We start from the raw sequence: 11340 nt of genomic DNA, 5'->3' as shown, positions 1-11340 counted from the left end.
CTAGTGCAGTTCTCTATTTTCAACAAAAATTTGAGCTAACGCGAACTGCAGTAGCAAACCCCGTGACTCTTTAATACTCCAACACCTCACTCTTCAGCGCTCGCTTCGCGAATACACATCAACACTCGGCCGTCACGAGCCGAGTTGAAACAAACGACATATAGGACGTGATTTCGTATCGCAGCGACGGCTCCATTCATGCAAAACTGGACGGAGACCGGCGGATGCTGGGCTTCTACAGTGCACCGTGCGGACAACTACCCTGTTCATGCTCCGCACACGCTCACCTCGAAATTATGCTCGACGTAGGTGTTCACGGTCTCGTCGTCGAGCCAGACGAAGAAACCGGCCGATGGCCGTAGTGAGCGGGCGCAGCCGGTGCGGCGGCGGCATCATGAAGGTGCACTCTCCCTGCAGCGACGAGAACAGCACGTCTCTCATGACCCACGAGTTGTCGAATGCCGAAGTAGTCGTAGATCTCTGGATGACTGCAGGCGCTGTTGATGTTTAACCGCCCAGTATTCCAGAGATGGCTAGTGTTGCACCTCTGTTACTTGATGACATCCGAAAAACAGCCCCAAACGACAGTTCTTCGAACTGCGAACTGATCAGGAAGGGGTTCAGGCCGTAGTACTGTGATTGGCTGTGTCTAACGGTCTTAACCCCTCCAGACCGGCCGCCAAAAAAAAAGTTTAACCTGCATATGCAGCATAATTTGACTTGACGTTTGTATATAAAGGGATCGAGATTTGCAAAAGTGTGTAGAGCGGTGCTAAAACCGTCGTATACTGCATGTTGTTAGCCAATCTCACACAGTTAAGCTGCATAATACGGTTTACCAAGGAAATTGACAGGGCAGAGGCGGAACAGAACCCGCGCTCACCGGCACCGCGCCTTGTCCTCATTTTCTAAAATTTGAAAAATGATACTTCCCATACAGTTTATCAAATACGGAGTTGGGGTGTCATCCCTAGCTGGCAACGCGATCAAACTTTGCTGGTAACGCGATCAAAGAAAACGTCACTGAACGTTTTTTGCTGTATACAAATGTCTAATGAAGTAAGCATCCAGCATCAACAGCTGCTGGAGTACACGTATAGCAGCGATACAGTGCTCATAAACTGGGGTCATAGGATGCAGGTCAAGATCGGCCTGCTTGAACTTGATGCAGGGTTAGATGGGCGTGCGAGAAGACAGGCGATTGAAGCTGCGCAGCATTGGTAAAGAGAGTGCTTACGTGAAAAACGACACGCACGCAATCAGAGTTATCAAGTATTTATGCAGCTTAAACATCTGGATAATATGCGACTTACTCCCTACGGCGTTGTCCGACGTCGTTTGCTCGACGCAGGTGTCGTCGGAGTACTAGGCGTCGAAGGTGTACCTGGTACATCTGTAACCTTGCGCATTCGGATTGTATTGCCATTGTCCACAGGAATCAGCTTCCCGTGCATCCATTCCTTGTGCCACATGTCCCAACAAGTCATTGCAACCCCGCGAACTTGGCGTCGCGCCCTCATACAGAGGAATACAGGACCCTTCTCACTGCAGCTTCCGCAAAAGTAGGCTGTAGTTGACGCTCGCTGCTTGCCCGTGCGCAGCACCGAGCATACTTTGCAAGTTCGCTGCCGCCTCTTGGCTTGCGACCCCTCGTTGCGCCACTCGTCGACTTGGCGAGCTGTGTGTGAGGTGGCTTCATTGCCACCGACCGGAATGGGCTCATACGCTGGTGGGGGCGCTGGCTGCACCGTCCCGAAGGCGTTGCCCTCGTACATATCCGACGCTTGCGCACGGCAGAGCTGCAGGTGTAGCTTTTTCATGAATTTGACGTGGCTCAGGTGGCGGGACTGCTTGTTCTGGTAGTAGGCCTTGTGCACGATGTAGCTGTTCACGATTGCTAAGTCGATCAAGCCGAGCGCAAGTGACTTGTAGTATTTTTTGAACCGTAGAGCCCGCTGCAGTGAGTACCGCTGCAGCCGCAACTGGTCATGCACGTCCACGCCCCCCATGAACGCATGGTAGTCTTTTACGACTCGGGGGCATGGCACTTCCACCTGGGCTGCGCCGTCCTGGCGACCAACTCGATCAAGCTCCAGTTTCCCCCCCGTGCAGAGAAAATGAACCGGGCGCGAGTCCCACCAGCTAATCGCGGTCATGTTGGGCACAAGCTTGGATTTCGCCATCTTGAACGAGCCACGGGCGATATCTTTGGGGCGCGTTTTTTTCCTCTCAATCACAGCTTTGCAGTACCCCAGGCGGTTCGTCATGATCGTGCCCACACAGTAAAAGCCCATCAGCAACAGCTGAATTGCCAATGCGACCGACGTGTAGAACCGGTCAATGACGATCAGCCGCATCCCCTGCTTCCGAGCATCCGGACCGAATACCTCGAGTAAGTTTCGAACCACTGCTGCAGGCCCTGACTTCATGTCGGGCTTGTGAGCATCGCTGGCATGCTGCTTCTTCCCGCAATAGACTTCAAAACTGTCGATATACAGCATAACCATAACCGATTTAGTAACAGTAAACTGCATAATACAGCACAACCAATTTCGAATTCCAAAAAAAACTTACCGAATGCAGTACGCGGTTACAGCACTGCAGAGCATGAAGAGCTTGGTGCCCCACTTGTGCGGCTTGTCTTTCATGTACACACGCATCTTGTTGAACGAAGAGCGAGACGGCAGCACTGCCTCGTCGAATGCCAGATGCGAAGGCGCAACATACCCTCGGGCGAAAGTCCGCTGCAGGACTTCGACAAGTTTCCGGATCTTCCAGGCACGGTCGGTTTGGGCTCGTGGGTCGCTGTTAGAGTTGAAATGGAGATTGCGCGAGATCTCCATGAATCGATCTCTCCCAAGGACCGAACCAAAGCCCCCACGAGAGATAGCTCCGTCGTCTGTAGTCTTCCAGTGGTTTGACAGCTTCTCTCGATTGGGTGCAATGGTCCTTGCCACGAGCAACCCAACCCACCGACACAACTCGTGTGGCAGGATGGGCTTCATTCCCTCCATCTCATGCTGAATGTCGCGCTTGGTCTTTCGCGGCAGCTTGTGATTCAGGCGCCTCTTATTTTTGTAGCGTAGATAGGCTCCTTCCACCCTCAGCGGCAACATCTCACGATGGTACTCGTTTGAACAGGCAGCGATATGCTGCCAGAGTACCACAGGCAGGAAGTAGAAGAATAGCGCGAGTGGTGAATCACCCCGCCGTAAAACGTCCGCAGTAGGCCCCGAGTATCCTTGGCGAATGCCTGGATAACTCCCAACGTCATTCACAGGCTCATACGGAGTCGTGAGGTACTCAGCGGTATCTGGAGTAACGACGTCTTCCCAACCTGTTGCGGACATTTCACGCAGTACTTGGGTCTTGAGGTTGCCCGCCAAAACTTCGTCTTCGCCGCCAAACTGACTCAAAAAGTTCTCGGCGAAAAGAACCTCGGCGGTGATCTCCTGCTCGGTCCCCTCCGGGTCATCGAGGTCATCATCCGGAGCGCATTGGGGCTCCATATCTTCATCCGAGTCGAGCTCACCCGTCTCGATGTCGTCCTTCTCAGCTTCGTCGCCCGACTCCATTGCGCCATACTGCGGTTCATTGTCTCCGTCTCCCACCGTGTTCAGATCATCATTGTTGTCTGCTAGCAGCTCGTTGCCCAGTGCGCTGACTTCGACATCTTCATCTCCCGGATCTATCCAAAGTATTCAGAATAATGATCAGTCTAACATTCAGTTTACGATGCAGTATAATATGTAGTCTTATATGCAGCATTACATACTGCATATCATTCAGCATAAGGTTCACCTTACCAGACTCGCCGTCACTCGTAGCTCCGTTCGACAGCGCCGAATCAGCGTTTGAATCACGACCGGCTTCGTTTTCGCTATTTACCGAATCTCCAGGCGTCACATGAGGTGAAGTTGCAATCAGGACTTGCGGGGATCGAGGTGGAGTTCTTGGAGCTGTCGCGCGTGTCACTTCTTCCAGCGAACGTCGAGCAGACCGACGAGCCGGACGCTTGCCAGGAGCTTGGCGCCGCACGGGAGCCGGAGAAGTAGACGGGGCTTCAGTGGCAGCAGCGTCCCTAGCACGAGCACGAGCTTCGGCGTCCTCGATGTCTGGCAAGTAGTTGAGTCGAACAACTTCAGCGGCAGCGATTTGAGCATCACCAGGCGCGCACACCGAAGCCGGAGCCGCCGGAGCTGGAGAACTCGAAGCTGGAGCTGATGCTGGAGTGCGTGCTTTACGCCGTAGGACTGCATACGTTGCATATAAGTGCGTTAGACCTTATTAGCGAGTATACTTGAATATACACATACCGTTCGCATAATACTCCAACACAGCTTCTTCACCACGGAAGAAATTAACGCCGTCCGCGCCGCTCGTGTCACCACCAGGTCGCAAGTAGAAATAGCGGTCGTCCAACCCGCGTCTTGGGGGCGGCTTCCGCGTCCAGCCTTGCTCTCGCAGCTCCCGCCACACCGACTTGAACGACAGGTCCCGAGCAGTGACCTCAAGGTCGCGCACAATCTTCCCGCGCGGCTTCACCATCGACGTGCGCTCCGCCCGCGCAAATTCTCGAATGAGGCAGTTTCGGAAAAGGCGGCAGGGGCCCAAAGCTGCTGAGCCACTCGTTTGGAGGCCAATGTCCCATAAACCTTCATAAGGCGATGCAAATCAGTTGCAGTTGTGGCAAACCTTTCAGAAACTATATTTTAAAATTAGACAAAAGACCAGTCCTTTCTTGTGTAGCCAAAAAAGGGCGCAAACAGAAACGAGACAATATTTTGACTTAAAGTTTGTATACGGCTTGGCAAGGGAAAATACACACCATACAAACTTCAAGTCAAAAATCGCTTAAACTGCATATATGCAGTTTAAGGAAAATCCTAATCCAGCATTATGCAGCAGCCGGTCTGGAGGGGTTAATAGGAAAACGGGTTATCACAAGGGGAACCTTCTCTGCTGTTGAAAAAGCATCCGGTGCCATTTAAAAGAGGTTCTAGGTTATGCAAGCTTTAAATTAGAGGACTTGAGAGTTGCTACAGGTTCAATAATGGTGAATGAAGGAGGTTCTCCGCCCCCCCCCCCCCAAAAAAAAAAAAAAAAAAAAAAAAAACAAAAAAACTAAACAAAAAAAAAGTTCAGCGCTATCATGTTTTCCGAAAAACACGGTAATGGTGTCTCTCATTTGCATGTTTATCCCTCAACGATCCTTGTCTTAGACGAACGCGCCGCGACTCGAACAAATCGAGCAGAATTCGGTTTGTCGGGACTCCAGCCTAGATACTTCCCGAGACAGAGCCCTGGGCCGGAAACGCTTTTCTCTTGAATTTCTTGAGCGAACACATGCCGTGGTGGTCATCGGTCCAGGTGAACGCAGTGCAGCCGTTCGTCCGGGCGCAGATGATGCAGCATCCGTCAGGGTAGTCGCTGGCGGTCTTGCCAATTTCATCGCCAGTGAACATGACGCCCCTCTGCAAGTTGTTCTGACAAGTGCGCACACGGGAGATGATCGCCTCCGAGTCGGCCGCCTCCGAGACGGCCGCACCGAGCAAACCCACGCAGATAAACATGAGTTTCGCGCTCAGCATTGTGTCAATGCAAGTAAATTGGTGAATGAACGCATTGACAGAGAAAAACATAGGAACCGCTTTAGACCAAAGGGGTTTCTATGTTTACCAAAGTTTGGTGGCCCACAAATGCTGTACATGTAATCGCATGGTAACGATGATTACAGCACTCCACGCCAATCCGTAAGCCTCCTACGTTCGAAATGATTACAGCACTCGATGCCAAGCCGTAAGGGGGATTACTAAGGAGGGCCCTCATTGGGAGGGTCCTCGTGATAATCAGGGCATTTGGGCAAACAGGTGGCAGATAGCAACGCCCCAAAATGGGCAACACGCAATCCAAAACGTGCTGACCCACTTTAGCTGTTGTGGGTCAACCCCCATCTAAGTAGATTGACCCGATTTCGTTGTTGAGGGTCAACCCCATCTGAGTGGATTAACCCGATTCTTTGTTTAGGGTCAACCGCACTATTGACCTCACTTCACTGTTGTGGGTCAGCGGTCGTGTATGCGTTTTGAGAGTCAGGCATTAGCGAATGACCCGAATTCGTGTGTGTGTGAGTCAACTATACTGAATCGTCCGTTTTGACCTTCATTTATAGCAACTGGATTTGCCAACAATTCGACCGTAGTATCGGCCCTAGAGATCATCCGTTAGTGCGTTCCCTCGGCTAGCACCTGCTTCGACCCTCCCCCCTCTCCTCTCTACTGAAACGCCTACCCGATCTATCAAAGTGTTATCGGTTGATACGAGATGCGACCACCTGGTTGGCAACAAAACACGTTCTATCGAGATGACAACCCTCGCAATCGCCAGGCCTTGTTAAAACACTTCGGTCGATGCTAGAAGAGCAAGCAATTCCACTTCCTCTCCTCCGTTCCCTCGATGATTTGCAGGTGGCACTTCAGCCAGAATGTACTACCGAAAACACGGAGCGTGTTGGACCATGTAGAATTGGTGGATGGGTGGTTGCGATCAACTCGCTCGGCAAATGTTGGAAGTCGTGTAGTCCCAGTGGCACCATGATTAGCCTTATATGATCGAGCAACACGACGCGTTTTACGTAAACCTGCCGGCCCGCGCATTCTAGGACGCCAACGATGGATGCGATCGTGATAAATCCACCAGTGTGCATCAAAACGACTAGGCAATAACTTCAACTTCGCATTAGATTTCATGATAGCGATAATTTCATGACCGCAAAAATACGAAGCAATCACCATAGACAGTAAATGCAGCTGCGGGCGATGAATTCAAATTCTTGTTCCGTTTTAGATTCCACAGTCTTATAGAAAAATTCCATAAAAACTTGAGTCTCCTAGGTATTCTCAGATTTACCATACGCAGGGAGCGGATTGGATACAGCAAACTGGTCCAACACGCTCCGTGTTTTCGGTAGTACATTCTGGCTGAAGTGCCACCTGCAAATCATCGAGGGAACGGAGGAGAGGAAGTGGAATTGCTTGCTCTTCTAGCATCGACCGAAGTGTTTTAACAAGGCCTGGCGATTGCGAGGGTTGTCATCTCGATAGAACGTGTTTTGTTGCCAACCAGGTGGTCGCATCTCGTATCAACCGATAACACTTTGATAGATCGGGTAGGCTTTTTCAGTAGAGAGGAGAGGGGGGGGGGGGTCGAAGCAGGTGCTAGCCGAGGGAACGCACTAACGGATGATCTCTAGGGCCGATACTACGGTCGAATTGTTGGCAAATCCAGTTGCTATAAATGAAGGTCAAAACGGACGATTCAGTATAGTTGACTCACACACACACGAATTCGGGTCATTCGCTAATGCCTGACTCTCAAAACGCATACACGACCGCTGACCCACAACAGTGAAGTGAGGTCAATAGTGCGGTTGACCCTAAACAAAGAAATCGGGTTAATCCACTCAGATGGGGTTGACCCTCAACAACGAAATCGGGTCAATCTACTTAGATGGGGGTTGACCCACAACAGCTAAAGTGGGTCAGCACGTTTTGGATTGCGTGTTGCCCATTTTGGGGCGTTGCTATCTGCCACCTGTTTGCCCAAATGCCCTGATTATCACGAGGGCCCTCCCAATGAGGGCCCTCCTTAGCAATCCCCGCCGTAAGCCTCCTACGTTCGAAATCAAACTTCCCATACTGAAGCCCAAGACAAAAGTTGGGATGTCACCCCCAAGCATAACGCACTCGTCTGTATGGGTTCTATGCACAATACAGTACAAGCGTCGAGTGAAGTACTGGTAGATAGCTAAACTCACGCAATCATGTTGCACACTTGATCTTGCGTGAAAAGATGCCGCATATGATGCAGTTTAGGATGGGAATATGCGCAGCCCGGTGTGACTCACAGGGTGCGAGTCTTACACCCGGATCACCCCGTGTGAGGCAGGAGGAAGTGTGTTGAGACACCATTTCCACGCTCAGCTTCAACATGCTGTACAGACTACGCTTTGATCAGATGTAGGACTGTCGTCCTAATACCTAATACCTATGCGTGGGGTCTGCCAAATACGGCGCTAGATCGGGAAAGCCGAACGAGCCCAGTAAATACATCGTATTGACACTCCAGTTTCGCAGTGGCTCACCACCCGCAGCAACTGTCACGTTGAAACTGGCCACTCACTGTGACGTCTCTTTGACACAGAGATGCCTCAGCCAACAGAGTTAATTCGAGCTGCGGTTGGCTGCTCCGGGTTTTCTAATGCGTAGTGCGGTGATAACTTTCATCAGCACAAGCGAGCCCCCCCCCATCCAATTAACTTGAGCAAATCGGTCACCACTGTATTATTTTCCACCCACGTGAACCCCATTGTAAGTGAAGAACTCCGTTGCTTCACCTCCTCTCGTAATGGTGATTTCGCTGACGTAACATTGTTTTCCCCATCGTCTTCCAGTTTTATTTCAGGGCGAAGTCCGTGATGCTAGAGTCCTCTATCCTCTAGAAGAGCGTCATCTTTTCTTTAATAACAGGAAATAGGTAGTTTAGTTGTTTCTTCCACCGCACTTCTGCCCCAAACGAATATAGAAAAGTAGTCGGAGCAAAACAGAACTGCATTGCAATACCACTCCGAGAAAGCACTGCTGGAAACTGACACGGTATTACTGCTGTAGTTAACGCTGTACATACATATGGATCTGCACAAGGAACTATGTCAATAATACAAACATGTTGGCTCGCGCGGACCGTATGATGAACCAAAATTGTCCGGGTTACTCGTCAGATAATTTATTCTACACCCAAATCGTTGCATTTTCGAAGCCTAAGTCCCACGTTTTATCGAGAAATATTGGCAATCCATGAATCTCTCAAGATTCATGGATTGCCAACGTTTTAAAGTTTCGTGCTACCAAAAAAAAGTCTCAGTTTAGTTCAAGCCATTCGTTTTTACTTGATCATGACGTGCATTCTCTTATTTTTCAGTTTACTTTCCGCGGATATTGCTGTTCGGCACTCCAGTTCACATTTATCGAGTTTCTCTATCCTCCGTACCTGTGGCTATGGCTGTATTATTTTTTCCGTTTTAGTGGAATATAATATTCATTTACAGAGCTACACCTATAGTTTACCCTACACTCCCAGATTGACTAATGTTGCGCACCTTGGCTCACCTACAGTGGACATCGTTACTCCCAAATTCACCATCCACAGCTTCAACGATAAAAGTGTCGCTTCCCTTGGACGCCGAATGCGAACCTCGTACCACGAGTTCTCTGTTGGAGCAATCGACCTCACAGACGAATTAGGACAGAGGAGGACAGCATGCCTTCGAGATGTACTGTACGAATGTAGGAGCTTGAGCGTGGAGAAAACGGTAGAAAAGAAGATCGGTGTCGGAAGCTTTATAAAAGCAGAAGAATGGCTATTGCAGGCCTATCTGCAACATTCGCCTATGGTAAATCGCCACAAGCCATGGCGAACACTGGATTTCTCTTGAATACAGTGCTATGTGACAACGACTGGCAGTTAGACGGCACCCTCAGAGTGACGTTGTGTTCAGAAAAAAGGTATATTGAGCGCTCATGCTCTATTAGCGAGCTCGGACCCGTAGGTCCTCAGGGTAGCGCAGTTCGAAGAACTCTGTTTAGTTTAGTTTTGATGTGCATTGCTTTGGTTGCCTAGGGTCTAATTTCCCTCCGTGCATCAAAATGAAGTTTCAACAGTTAAAGCCGTTGGCCCGCTTCCATTTTCGTAACCTTATGCAGTATGTGGGGCTAGAGTAAGGAATGTGAAGCAGTTCGTGACATTTCACTCAGAAAAAATACATGAGAATTAGGTGCTTCTTGTTCAACACCAGCCCACTACCGATCGCTGCTCCGGAATGGACGCGAATCCAAAGATGAGGCTCAAGACGTATGCATTGAGCCGGTGAATCGGCTTCGTGGTCCAAGCGGCGGCAGTGACGACACTGATCATGGCAGCTTTCGACATGGCCGGAAACTTCTCCTTCGTGACAGGCAGGAATTCACCGTCATGAGCCTTTAACTCCTCCATTTCATCATTGTCAAATGCATGTCGTCCTGACGTAATTTTTAATTCGACAAGTTCCCGGGACATTCGTAGCCCGCGGTTTCTCAAACACCTGATCAAGTCGGACAACGTGATCGTGCATTTCCCGAAGTATATCGCCTTAACTGGCCACTCGCGAAGAGAACTGTCGTGGGCTGATACCACAACGTTTAAATGACGGATACGTAGATCCTGGAGATCTGGACACGCGGTTGCCAGCGCACACAGGTCCATAGGAATCGCAGTGGTGGTGGGATCGTCATCGTCACCACCTAGTGATAAAAACCGAAGGCGCTGGGTGACTACCGTTAACAGATCCATCAACACCTCGGCACTTTCGGATCTCACATAGTCTACCCTCAGCGACCCGCACAATCGTTTGGGTCGGAAACCGAATTGACCAGAATCGGGGGTGAATCGGGCGCCATCACCAAGGTTTACCCTACAAACTCCGTACCCAGCGACGACAAATTCCACCCACCCACCGTCAGCTGGGTCGTAAAGCGCTCGGCAGCGCATCGTATTCCCCACAACAAAACTATCGCCATCGTCGTAATTTACTCCACGAAGAAATATCTTGATGCCCTCTTGAATGTCGACAAACCCGTACTGGTGGAGATTCTCGCAATCCAAATCCAATAGCGGTTGAGGATAGTTAGTCTTCAATACTTCAGATATGATGGAAATATCCGACATCGTCAACGTACCCCGCGATATGTGGACTGAGGGAGGTGGAAGGGTATCTGAAGCCCCACAGCAGAGCGCGTAAATCAACCATGGCCATCGTCCAGATCCATCCAATCCCATCCACACCTCGGCAAGATTCGTGTCCACAGATATCTCCACGACTGCTGAACAAACGGCAACAAACAATCTGTCGCACAGCCACAAACAGGACAAATCGAGCTTGCTGTACTCTGGTCGAATTGTATCGGGTACACTGTGGTCGAATCTTCTGGGCACGGCACACTGGGAACGACCGCAGACCAGCCTATCGAGGAAAACACCGACATGCGTCGCCTCTTGTCGCGAGTCCATAGAATCATTTGAAAGGCTCAGTCGAAGACTTGACGTCGATGTCCTGGCCAGAGCGGTTGCCAATTCAGGGATATATGATTGCGTCCAGGCTTTGATTGATGCATCCACGTCGTCACAGGGGCTCTTTGCTGAATTCCATTTACTAAGAGGAGGATTGAAGCAACAAGTAGCACACGCCCGCACGACAGGCGGAGCATTTACGTCAAACAATCTTCGGAGAAGACCTTGAAATGGGAT

At 50.3% G+C, this 11340-nt stretch overlaps 1 protein-coding gene across 1 annotated transcript; it reads right to left on the bottom strand.

Moving 5' to 3' along the window:
- Positions 1–5279: 5279 nt before the first annotated feature.
- On the bottom strand, positions 5280–5591 carry IUM83_08805 (Tartrate-resistant acid phosphatase type 5; the record flags this gene model as incomplete). Its single annotated transcript, XM_067933201.1, has 1 exon — positions 5280–5591. The coding sequence occupies one exon, from the start codon at positions 5589–5591 to the stop codon at positions 5280–5282; it is 312 nt and encodes a 103-aa protein (XP_067794149.1).
- Between the last annotated feature and the right edge of the window lie 5749 nt (positions 5592–11340).

The sequence above is a fragment of the Phytophthora cinnamomi genome (assembly GCF_018691715.1).
Source record: "Phytophthora cinnamomi strain GKB4 chromosome Unknown Contig26, whole genome shotgun sequence".
In the NCBI taxonomy this organism is placed as follows: Eukaryota; Oomycota; class Peronosporomycetes; order Peronosporales; family Peronosporaceae; genus Phytophthora; species Phytophthora cinnamomi.
Note: the sequence above shows the minus strand (reverse complement) of the source record. Positions and strands in the feature narration are given on the sequence as shown.